Source organism: Nerophis lumbriciformis, linkage group LG21 (assembly GCF_033978685.3).
Source record: "Nerophis lumbriciformis linkage group LG21, RoL_Nlum_v2.1, whole genome shotgun sequence".
Lineage (NCBI taxonomy): Eukaryota > Metazoa > Chordata > Actinopteri > Syngnathiformes > Syngnathidae > Nerophis > Nerophis lumbriciformis.
This window is the reverse complement of record NC_084568.2, coordinates 29,405,001-29,418,261: the sequence shown is the minus strand read 5'-3', so window position 1 is coordinate 29,418,261 and position 13,261 is coordinate 29,405,001. Positions and strand designations below refer to the sequence as shown.

At 40.0% G+C, this 13,261-nt stretch overlaps 1 protein-coding gene across 1 annotated transcript in view; it reads right to left on the bottom strand.

Annotated features, from left to right (window-relative positions):
• Positions 1–425: 425 nt before the first annotated feature.
• LOC133621447 (uncharacterized) overlaps positions 426–13,261 on the bottom strand; it is a 20,717-nt gene continuing 7,881 nt past the window's right edge. Inside the window, exons 6-10 of the mRNA XM_061983506.1 lie at positions 10,647–10,808; positions 7,840–8,487; positions 7,575–7,715; positions 692–793; positions 426–604 (exon numbers count right to left, since the gene is read on the bottom strand). Coding sequence (XP_061839490.1) covers positions 564–604; positions 692–793; positions 7,575–7,715; positions 7,840–8,487; positions 10,647–10,808 — 1,094 coding nt within the window. The 3' untranslated portion in view covers positions 426–563. The remainder of the gene's footprint in view (positions 605–691; positions 794–7,574; positions 7,716–7,839; positions 8,488–10,646; positions 10,809–13,261) is intronic.

Sequence of the window (13,261 nt, the reverse complement as noted above, 5' to 3'; positions counted from 1 at the left end):
TCCTGTAGTCTGTGCAAACCTGGTGAAGAACTACAGGAAACGTTTGAACTCTGTAATTGCAAACAAAGGCTACTCTACCAAATATTAATGTTGGTGTTCAAATACTTATTTTCACCTGTATCACACAAATAAATTGTTAAAAAATCATAGATTGTGATTTCTGGATTTTTCTTTTTAGGTTATCTCTCATACAGTGGACATGCACCTACCATGAAAATTTCAGACCCCTCCATGATTTGTAAGTGGGAGAACTTGCAAAATAGCAGGGTGTTCAAATACTTATTTTCTTGACTGTATGTGTGTGTATATATATATATATACACATGTATGTATGTATGTGTATATATATATATATATATATATATATATATATATATATATATATACACACACACACACACACACACACACACAAACAGGTTTATTTTAAGAGTGATACTACAAGCAAATGGCAGCGATTTAGTGGCTGAGTAGGGTGAGTCCTCCTCTCTCACAAATTCAAAACATTCCTCTCTGAATCTTGCTATTGTCTTTGCAATGTGAACTTGCGTGGGTGATGAGGCTCATCTGAGGTGTGGCCTGATCCCGTGGGGGGCGGAGTTAACTGTTAGAGACCATGACAAGTGAAAGGAAAACATCACCGAATGAAAAGACGAGAGATTTTAGCATTTTCTTTTTTGTTTTTAAATACCTGGGTTTTCTTTGCTCGGGTAGATGCGAGGAAAAGGCTTGAATTCATCGGGAGGAGGTAGATCTTCTAAGGGGTGGAACTGGAACTTGGACTCAAAGTCATCTGGAAGGAGAAGAGTAGTGTTATCACTGGAGGACGAGTGTCCACTTGAAATGTTCATTGTTGTCATGAAGTGTTACTCATGTGGAAAGTTAATAGACCCAAACATAAAGATGCTTCACGACTTCACTTATTGTTCCTTCTTCACAACATTCCACTTGGGAAATGTTCCACTCATTTTTTAAATATTCCCACATTTCCAGGACAATTTTTTATTTTTTTTGCATTTTTTCAAAGTCAAAGCATTCCACTCATTCTGAACATTCAGACTCACACTTTTCACAGTTCCAAAAGTTTCTGTTTTCCCCGGAACTACTTCTCCCACGTTTTTCATCAAGACATTTTCTATCAAACCATTCCGCTCATTTAGGACATTTCCTTTTTATGCCCAAAAAATCCCCGGATTTCCCACTTTCCCACAACACGGGCGGCGTGGCGCAGTGGAAGAGTGGCTGTGCGCGACCCGAGGGTCCCTGGTTCAATCCCCACCTAGTACCAACCTCGTCATGTCCGTTGTGTCCTGAGCAAGACACTTCACCCTTGCTCCTGATGGGTGCTGGTTAGCGCCTTGCATGGCAGCTCCCTCCATCAGTGTGTGAATGTGTGTGTGAATGGGTAAATGTGGAAGTAGTGTCAAAGCGCTTTGAGTACCTTGAAGGTAGAAAAGCGCTATACAAGTACAACCCATTTATCATTTATTTACTAAGTGTTACTATTTCAACGTTTTTTAACCAATTCAAACCAGAATTTAGCATGCTAGCATGTTAGCATGCTAAAACTAAACTAGATTGTTTAACAATTTTTGCTAATGTTAGTCAGTTGCTAGCATGCTACTTTTTTTTCCCAACACTTATTCTCTACTAAGTGTTACTATTTCAACGTTTCTCAACCAATTCAAACCAGAATTTAGCATGCTAGCATGTTAACATGCTAAAACTAAACTAGCGTTCTTAACGATGTTTGCTAATGTTAGTCAATTGCTGGCATGCTACCTTTTTTTTCAACACTTATTCTCTACTAAGTGTTACTATTTCAACGTTTCTCAACCAATACAAACCAGAATTTAGCATGCTATCATGTTAGCATGCTAAAACTAAACTAGCTTGTTTAACAATTTTTGCTAATATTAGTCAGTTGCGAGCATGCTACCTTTTCTTCAACACTTATTCTCTACTAAGTGTTACTATTTCAAAGTTTTTTAACCAATTCAAACCAGAATTTATCACGTTAACATGCTAAAACCAAACTAGCTTTAACAATTTGTGCTAATGTTAATCAGTAGCTAGCATGCTAACTTTTTTCCCCAACACTTATTCTCTACTAAGTGTTACTATTTCAACGTTTCTCAACCAATTCAAACCAGAATTTAGCATGCTAGCATGTTAACATGCTAAAACTAAACTAGCTTTCTTAACAATTTTTGCTAATGTTAGTCAGTTGCTAGCATGCTACTTTTTTTTTCAACACTTATACTCTACTAAGTGTAACTATTTCAACGTTTCTCAACCAATTCAAACCAGAATTTAGCATGCTAGCATTTTAGCATGCTAAAACCAAACTAGCTTTTTTCGCAATTTTTGCTAATGTTAGTCAATTGCTAGCATGCTACCTTTTTTTTTCCAACACTTATTCTCTACTGAGTGTTACTATTTCAACGTTTCTCAACCAATTCAAACCAGAATTTAGCATGCTAGCATGTTAACATGCTAAAACTAAACTAGCTTTCTTAACAATTTTTGCTAATGTTAGTCAGTTGCTAGCATGCTACTTTTTTTTTCAACAGTTATACTCTACTAAGTGTAACTATTTCAACGTTTCTCAACCAATTCAAACCAGAATTTAGCATGCTAGCATTTTAGCATGCTAAAACCAAACTAGCTTTTTTCGCAATTTTTGCTAATGTTAGTCAATTGCTAGCATGCTACCTTTTTTTTTCCAACACTTATTCTCTACTGAGTGTTACTATTTCAACGTTTCTCAACCAATTCAAACCAGAATTTAGCATGCTATCATGTTAGCATGCTAAAACTAAACTAGCTTGTTTAACAATTTTTGCTAATATTAGTCAGTTGCGAGCATGCTACCTTTTTTTTCAACACTTATTCTCTACTAAGTGTTACTATTTCAACGTTTCTCAACCAATTCAAACCAGAATTTATCAAGTTAACATGCTAAAACCAAACTAGCTTTAACAATTTGTGCTAATGTTAGTCAGTTGCTAGCATGCTACCTTTTTTTCAACACTTATTCTCTACTAAGTGTTATTATTTCAACGTTTCTCAACCAATTCAAACCAGAATTTAGCATGCTAGCATGTTAACATGCTAAAACTAAACTAGCTTTTTTAACAATTTTTGCTAATGTTAGTCAGTTGCGAGCATGCTAACTTTTTTTTCAACACTTATTCTCTACTAAGTGTTACTAAGGTGACCAGGTGTCCGGATTTAGGCCGGACAGTCCGGATTTTTAATGCCCTGTCCGGCGTCCGGCGCAGCTTCAAGCCGGACACGTATTTGTCCTCCTTTTTGAGGCACTAGGCTTGAGCGGAGTTTTTTCATCTTTGCTGGGCTGCAGCGCGATAGCCAATCAAAGACCGTAAAAAATGCCCCCAACGCAGTAACGTATCAAATGATTGGCTAAGAGCTGTGTCGGATACAAATCTGCTTATCATTGGTTAAAAAAGTAAACAAGGGTCCATGTGGCATAACATTGACAGAAAGTTAGCATCATGCCAAAACGCAAGACCTCGTTTAATTCTGAATGGATAAAAGAGCACGAATTTATAACGAAAAGCAGCCGAGACTCATTCCATGGCTTCTGCACACTTTGTCGATGTGATGTCGACGTAAGTAATCAGGGGAAAGCTGCAATTGAACGGCAGGCGGGTACGGATAAACATAAAAGTAATAAACATGCGGCAGGTACCTCTTCAATGAGGACATTTTTTCATGAAGTTTCGTCGCCCCTGGATGACAAGATAACTGCTGCGGAGCTGTGCAAGGTGTACCATGCTGTAAAGCAGTGGTTCTCAAATGGTACCCTGGGGGTATGTAATGTAAGTTCATAAACTGAACATCAAATTAAGTAGGCTATTCCATTCATTACCATAAACCCAGAGTTTCACCCATGCCATGATGGTTTGACCCTCACTAAAATGTCTGTCAAAAAGAAGTGTGAAAAGAAATGCAACAATGCAATATTCAGTGTTGACAGCTAAATTTTTTGTAGACATGTTCCATAAATATTGATGTTAAAGATTTCTTTTTTTGTGAAGAAATGTTTAGAATTAAGTTCCTGAATCCAGATGAATCTCTATTACAATCCCCAAAGAGGGCACTTTAAGTTGATGATTACTTCTATGTGTAGAAATCTTTATTTATAATTGAATCACTTGTTTATTTTTCAACAAGTTTTTAGTTATTTTACATATTTTTTTCCAAATAGTTTAAGAAAGACCACTACAAATGAGCAATATTTTGCACTGTTATACAATTTAATAAATCAGAAACTGATGACATAGTGCTGTATTTTACTTCTTTATCTCTTTTTTTCAACCAAAAATGCTTTGCTCTGATTAGGGGGCACTTGAATTAAAAAAATGTTCACAGGGGGTACATCACTGAAAAAAGGTTGAGAACCACTGCTGTAAAGCATCACCAGTCCTACAGAAGTTTAGACTGTGGCATGAAAGTGGACCGGGAGATTTTCAGTGACTATCCCACAGCTAAAGGGATGGCCTGTGGCCGAACAAAAGCCAAGGCATTGTGAGAGAACGTCATCGCTCACTATTCGGTACAGGAACATACCGACTACATAAAAGAAAACAACCTACCCTTTTCCGTGGCAACCGACGCCTCAAATAAAGGAACAAACAAGTGTTTTCCCATTGTGGTAAAGTATTTTCACTTTGATGAAGGCATCCAACATGTCCTGTTGGATTTTTATAGTGACAGCAACGAAACGTCAGAAGCCATAACAAACCAGCTGCTGGCAAAACTTGAGATGTCTGGCTTAGAGGTGAAAAACATGTCTGCATATGCAGCAGACAATGCCAGTGTAAATTGTGGCAAACATAACAGTGTATCAGAAGCTGAAACTGAGCCAAAAAGATGTGCTCACTGCAAACTGTTTGGCCCATATTCTGCATAACGCAACCAGATATGCAGCAAGCAGCCTTGATGTTGATGTGGAAACATTTTTGTGGCATTTTTTTTAAATTATATATGTTAACTACATTTAAGTCCACACATGTTATGCTTTGTGGCACTCTGCACTTGAAAAGATTCATCTCAGTGGTCACTTTTTGAACACCACAATGTATTGAATAAATACAAATACTGTTAACAAACACTTGACTTTAATATTTTTTCCTATTCAGCCACACAAACATAATCTTTAAACCACTCAAAATTGTACTATAAATAAGAGTATACCAGAGTCCTATGTACACCATAGTAATTTATTGATATGCCGCATAATGTCCTCCTTTTTGGTATCATGGAAATGGTCACCCTAAGTGTTACTATTTCAATGTTTCTCAACCAATTCAATCCAGAATTTAGCATGCTAGCATGTTAACATGCTAAAACTAAACTAGCTTTCTTAACCATTTTTGCTAATGTTAGTCAGTTGCTAGCATGCTACTTTTTTTTTCAACACTTATACTCTACTAAGTGTTACAATTTCAACGTTTCTCAACCAATACAAACCAGAATTTAGCATGCTAAAACCAAACTAGCTTTTTTCACAATTTTTGCTAATGTTAGTCAGTTGCTAGGTTGCTACCTTTTTTTCCCAACACTAATTCTCTACTAAGTGTTACTATTTCAACGTTTCTCAACCAATTCAAACCAGAATTTAGCATGCTAGCATGTTAACATGCTAAAACCAAACTAGCTTTCTTAACAATTTTTGCTAATGTTAGTCAGTTGCTAGCATGCTACCTTTTTTTCAACACTTATTCTCTACTAAGTGTTACTATTTCAACGTTTCTCAACCAATTCAAACCAGAATTTAGCATGCTAGCATGTTAACATGCTAAAACCAAACTAGCTTTCTTAACAATTTTTGCTAATGTTAGTCAGTTGCTAGCATGCTACCTTTTTTTCAACACTTATTCTCTACTAAGTGTTACTATTTCAACGTTTCTCAACCAATTCAAACCAGAATTTAGCATGCTAGCATGTTAACATGCTAAAACCAAACTAGCTTTCTTAACAATTTTTGCTAATGTTAGTCAGTTGCTAGCATGCTACCTTTTTTTCAACACTTATTCTCTACTAAGTGTTACTATTTCAACGTTTCTCAACCAATTCAAACCAGAATAGCATTCTATAACTAAACTAGCTTTCTTAACAATTTTTGCTAATGTTAGTCAGTTGCTAACATCCTACCTTTTTTTTCCCCAACACTTATTCTCTACTAAGTGTTACTATTTCAACATTTCTCAACCAATTCAAACCAGAATTTTGCATGTTAACATGCTAAAACCAAACTAGCTTTCTTAACAATTTTTGCTAATGTTAGTCAGTTGCTATCGTGATACCTTTTTTTCCCCAACACTTATTCTCTACTAAGTGTTACTATTTCAACATTTCTCAACCAATTCAAACCAGAATTTAGCATGCTAGCATGTTAACATGCTAAAACCAAACTAGCTTTTTTCACGATTTTTGCTAATGTTAGTCAGTTGCTCGCATACTACGTTTTTTTTTTATAGCTATTTTAAAAGGCGTACACCTCATTGTCTGTTATTTTGGTACTTGACAAATGCTAGCTGTTAGCATGTTAACACGCTATACATTACTGGGCTTCCCAATCTGTCAGCCCCTTCTGTTCCTTACTTTACGGCAGGCAGTTTTTTTGTTTTTTGTTTTTCAAAATATAGGCATTTATCTTTGTTTTTTAAACACGGCTTTGTCAAAGTAGCAACTGATAACCTGAAATAATCGTAAACCGCACTTTAAAAATAAAAATCGCTTTTTTCAATCCACAAAGCTACCCTTTTCAGTTAAACTTTGAATCCGGGCGACACATTTGGTAGTTGTATTACCGTAACTTCATTTTTCGAAAATGATTCGTTGCATATCCAAACAAACCCTTTAGTGCATTTTACGTTGGTTTTTTTTGCGATTTATTTCGATGAAGTTAGTGTGTTAGCGCATGCGTTTTGTAACAGCAGCGCATGTGATGGCGGATTGGGTGGCTCAGTCGATTCGGCAGTGATACCACTGTTAGCATGTTGCGTTGTTAACGTTATTGTTAGCATGTCGACATGCTAACATTAACATGCTTTGTGTCAAGCTAACCGTTGGCACGTTGACGTTAGCATATTAGCATGCTAACGCTCTTGCTAGCATATTAGCATGCTAACGATCATGCTAGCTTTTATAGCTTTTTTGCAGGTATTCACCTAAGACGTGTTTTTTTTGGTCATTTAATCTTGCTAGCGTGTGCGGAATGTTAGCATTTTAAATTTAGCTCTTTATTTGGAGTGAAGTTAATTATATTTATATAGCGCTTTTCTCTAGCGACTCAAAGCTCTTTACATAGTGAAACCCAATATCCAAGTTACATTTAAACCAGTGTGTGTGGGACTGGGAGCAAGTGGGTAAAGTGTCTTGCCCAAGGACACGACGGCAGTGACTAGGATGGCGGAAGCGGAAATCGAACCTGGAACCCTCAAGTTGCTGTCACGGCCACTCTACCAACCGACCTATACCGCACCAAGAACTAGCTTGAAATATGACCGGGTTGTATTTCAATTCCGGAGCATCATTCTCACCCAGACTGTGCAGGTGTCCGTTCCTGACACTTGACGGGGGTAGGGGCGGAGGGGGAGGTGGAGGGGGAGGAATGCGGGCGGTCAGCTCAGTGGATGAGGAGCGTGCTGGAGGGACTGGGGGAGGAGCCAGGCGACTGGCAGCTGCTTAGACGGGGAGGGGAGAAATGTGATCTTTAGCATGAAAAATCCATGAAAATGTGATCTGGTGCTCCCGACTGTGGTCAGGTTACAAGACCTGGTGAAGACAAAGGTTTCTGGGACCCACCTGCGCTTCTCGGCACGGCGGGCGGCCGTCGGGTCGGGGCGTTGCAGGGGTACGACGCCGGCGGGAAGCGCAATGCCGGTGACGGGACAGCGGGGATCTTGGGCGGAGGCGGCGGCTGAGTGGCCAGGCAGCTGGGGGTGTAAGAAGCAGGTAGAGGTGGCGGCGGGGGCGGAGGTCCGAGCGGGTTGTAGTCACGCAGGATGGGGAACCGGGCCGTTTGTGTGCACACTATTGGGGGCGGTGGAGGGTAGAAGCACCACGAGGAGCGGTCCCCCGGTAGAGATGGAGGGTGGTACGGTGGAGGCGGGGGTGGAGGCGGGGGCGGAGTCGACGGCTGCAGGTGGGCAGAGTGTTGGTGCTGCTGGATGGGCAGCCAGGTGGGCTTGGTGGGGTGAGACGGGGGCGGAGGAGGAGGGCAGGAGGGAAGAGGCGGGGGCTTGCTTGTCGGGCGGTCCTGGAAGGGTGGCGGCGGCGGCGGCGGAGGAGCAGAGGGTGCGGGAGGCGGCGCAGCGGGTAGCGGGGCCAGGTGCTTGGCGCCGTGAGTGGGCGAGGGCGGGGCGGAAGAGGAGGCGGTGGTGGGTGGACGGTCCGCGAAAGTGGGCGTGGTCCACAGCGGCTTGAGGGAGGCCGATGAGCTGGAGCGGTACACTAGAAGACACAAACACTGGCGTTTAGGAATCACCATCATCAACAAGGGTGCCCGGCCCCCAGGGGGTCCGCAGAGGTTTAAAATAAATACATGCTCAATTCATGTTAGCCTGTAAGATAGCTAGCGTTTAGCACCCTATTTGCCAGCTAGCAATTAACGGTGCCGTATCATGTTATTTAAATATATTTCATTATCTTAAACCTGCATTTACAATAGCTAGCAATTAGCCACCAGTTAACGATCAGCGCACCAGCGATTGTATTTATATATTTATCTAAACTTTATCCATCTTAAATGTTAGATTGCTCGCGATTAGCCCTCTAATTGCCAGCTAGTGATTAGCACGCTAGTACCCAGCTAGCCATTAGCAGTGCCATACTGTATTATGAGTATTTTCAAATATCTTAAACATGCATTTTATGATAGCTAGCAATTAGCCACCAGTTAACGATCAGCGCACCAGTTTCCAGCTAGCGGTTGTATTTATATATTTATCTAAACTTTATCTATCTATAAATGTTAGATTACTCGCGATTAGCTCTTTAATTGCCAGCTAGCGATTAGCACACTAGTATCCAGCTAGCAATTAGCAGTACCATACTGTATTATGAGTATATTCAAATATCTTAAACATGCATTTACGATAGATAGTATTTAGCCACCAGTTAACGATCAGCGCACCAGTTTCCAGCTAGCGATTGTATTTATATCCCATCCATCCATTTTCTACCGCTTATTCCCTTTTGGGGTCGCGGGGGGCGCTGGAGCCTATCTCAGCTACAATCGGGCGGAAGGCGGGGTACACCCTGGACAAGTCGCCACCTCATCTATTTACCTGAATTTTATCTATCTTAAATGTTAGATTGCTAGTGATTAGCGCTCTAATTGCCAGCTAGCAATTAGCACACTAGTACCCAGCTAGCGATTAGCAGTGCCATACTGTATTATGAGTATATTCAAATATCTTAAACATGCATTTACGATAGCTGGCAATTAGCCACCAGTTAACGATTAGCGCACCACTTTGCAGCTAGCGGTTGTATTTATATATTTATCTAACCTTTATATATCTATCTTAAATGTTAAAATGCACGCGATTAGCGCTCCAACTGCCAGCTAGCAATTAGCACGCTAGTACCCAGCTAGGCATTAGCAGTGCCATACTGTATTATGAGTATATTCAAATATCTTAAACATGCATTTTACGATAGCTAGCAATTAGCCACCAGTTAACGATCAGCGCACCAGTTTCCAGCTAGCGATTGTATTTATATATTTATCTAAACTTGATCTATCTTAAATGTTAGATTGCTCGCGATTAGCGCTCCAATTGCCAGCTAGCAATTAGCACGCTAGTACCCAGCTAGCCATTAGCAGTGCCATACTGTATTATGAGTATATTCAAATATCTTAAACATGCATTTTACGATAGCTAGCAATTAGCCACCAGTTAACGATTAGCGCACCTCTTTGCAGCTAGCGGTTGTATTTATATTTATTTAACCTTTACACATCTATCTTAAATGTTAAAATGCACGCGATTAGTGTGCTAATTGCCAGCTAGCGATTAACACACTAGTACCCAGCTAGCAATTAGCAGTGCCATACTGTTTTATGAGTATATTTGAATATCTTAAACATGCATTTAAGATAGCTCGAAAGCTACTAGCCAACAATTAGCGCACCAGTTTCCAGCTCACGATTAGCGCTTTAGTTGCCAGCTAGCTATTAGCAGTATGATGTATAAGATACCAGCTCGCTAGCTTTATCCCGAAAGTTGCCAGCAAGCAATTAGCAGACTAAAAAGGTACAAAGTCTTTCCGCGTAGCCCGGACCAACTTTTGGTTCCTGTCTCCAGCACTAAGCCTTCTGGGTAATGTTGTATATAAACATTTGGTAGCTTACTAGTTTACATCTATTTATATCTTTAACCTTAAATGTTAGCATTTAAGATAGCTAGCGATTAGCAGATTGCGCTACAAGCTAACGATTAGCGTGTTTGTTGCCAGCTACCGATTAGCAATGCTATACTGTATTATTTGAATATTTTAGTACCTTTAGTAGCAGTTTAATTGAAATCAGGATTTTATACAGGAAGGGGTCCCCGTCAGTTTGGGGGCCCCTGGCCTGAAGAGCCCGGACCACCAACATCACAAACCTGAGGTCCTGCCCACCACGTCACGTTGCTTTATGGGCCTGAGTGTGGGAAAGCCGCCAGCAAAGAGCCCACCTAGGGACGGTGCCAGGGGGGCCCCACCTGCACATGGACCCTGAGAGGCCCCGACGTTGTTGGAGACACCTGCACTCGCGGTCTTGGGCTCTGAGGTACAACACAAAAAGTGTCACATCAGTATGTTGGACGTCTATTGTTTGTTTTTGCTACTTGGACAGAATGTTTCAAACTCGCAACCTTATTGTTGGCCGCCTACGTCAAAGCTGAGTGATAAATCAACCGTGGGTGAAATATATTCATATTTCCCCTCGGGGCGATGGACGGCTGGCAGCGCTTCATAGCAGCAGTCGACCTCCAGGGCCCCAACTCCTTAATGTAACGTGTTTATGTGTGCACTGCATGGAGTTTTTTCCCACTCCAGACTAGGCCCCCTTAGGAGCCCAGTCTAGATTGTATTTTTTTACTCATCTTCTTCCCCAGCTTTTTAACCTTTTTCTTATCTTTTACTGGGCGCCTTTGGCGACCCATCAGCGTTCCGGTTCTGTAACCCTGTACACTGTTTGTCTAATCTTGAACGGGTTTGTGCTAGTTTTGTTGCACTTGTGCAATGACAATAAAGTCCTATCCTATATTACCTTTGACACTGTGGCCATCCTGAATCGCACTTGCCACTAGAAACAGGCGATACTGGGGACTTTGGTATCGATCCAAGAGCTGGTATCGCCGATACTGCTTTTGCAAATAATTTCGTGGTGTCAGCGCTTCATGGATTGATTCTGTCTGTCAAAGACAGTGGGCGGGGCTAACACGGATCTAGTCCTATCATTGCAAGTGCCGAGTAACCAATCAGGTGTCAGGATCCGCCTACCAACTTTGACGCTGAGTTGACAGATGTTTATTGGGATAAGGTAAACATCTGTTCAGTATTTTAACATAAAAGTGTTTGATTGTGAGGCATTAAGAGCCACAAAATGCAACGGGTCCATGAGACCCACAAACGCTGGCTGAGTAACAACAATTTGAACGTTGCACGGAAAATTTCTCTGCCAGTTTCTGCATCCCACAGGGATTCTTCTTTTGTGTTTCTGCACCTGCGGTTCCCACACAAGAGTTGCAACATTGTTTGTCAACACTGTCTGCTCTCATTTTCTCGCACATTTGACCCTCTGATGTTCTGTGTACCTACACTCTGTCCTCCTCCTGTCTAGACCTGCTGTGTGTGTGTGTGTGTGGTACACAGAACATCAATTTCCACACTTCTATTAGCCCCGGGCCCTGTGGACCCGGACATCTTATATGTAATAGAAATGTGTAAGGGGGGATGTATGGTGTGTGGTCATTAAATATGTATTCTGATATATGTTCTTCACAGAAAATGAGCCAAAGTCAGTGAGTCTCAGTTTGAAAAAGTAATTAATTGTATAATGTTTCTTTTAATTAAAAAATTTAAACGGGTCCCACAGACCCGAACACCATACAAGGGTTGAATAAATCCATGAAGCGCTGAAAATGGGGCAAAAATAAATATGTACATTTTAAAATATTACCTAAATAAGTATAAATCATTCAATAGATGAATAATCAACATTTAAGACGTTTCTGAAATAATTAAATGTAAATTTACATTGAATAAATGATCTTCACATTTAAGAACACATTCAAATGATAAATAATTAATGACATTTTGAAGTAATTATTTAAAGCTTTATTTTTTACCATGTTACCTTCCATAGAGGAAATTGGCTGTCGCATAAACTCTGTCAGGAAAAATTGAGAAATTACGCTAGTATTGATTTGACACCATTACCCAACTTTGTATCGACAATATCAATATTTAGAACAATACGCCCAGACTCCTAATAATCTACTTATCAATTTCCTGTTAATATCTGCTTCCATCTACATTTATTTGTTGGTGTTGTTTCAAGCTTTCTTAGCGGTTAGCTTAGCTATTGGCGTGCCATTTCCTGGGTTTAGCCTTGTCCTCCAGTGATAATGCTACTAAAGATACTAGAAATGTTGTTTATTTTACATATTGAATTGAATAGAATAGAGTTTTATTTGTCATTATTACAGTGAACAGGTTCAAAGAACAACAAAATTGGAGCGGATACTCTAAGGTGCATACACAATAATTTAGTAACATAAATAGTAAAAAATAAAATAAAATAAAAAAGAAGATATGTATCTATATATATGTATACATCCATACATATGCATATATATACATATACACATATAACATATTGGAAGCATGCAGCTCTTTAGCGCCCAGGCTTTTTCAAAAATGTGCGAAAATGGAAAAAGATGGGGGGAAAAAATATATTTATAGTTTGAATATGATTTCTGTAGGAGGACAAGAATGACACAAACCTCCCTAATTATTAGAAATCACACTATTTATATTATACATGCTCCACTGATGAGAGTATTTGGCCAGCACCGTTTTGTCCCACTAATTTCAGCGGTCCTTTAATTCATCGTAGTTTGTTTAAATGTGCAACTTTCTCCGACGCTGCCACGTGTTTTATGCCACTCCTTCTTTGTCTCATTTTGTCCACCAAACCTTTTATGCTGTGTGTGAATGCACAAAGGTGAGC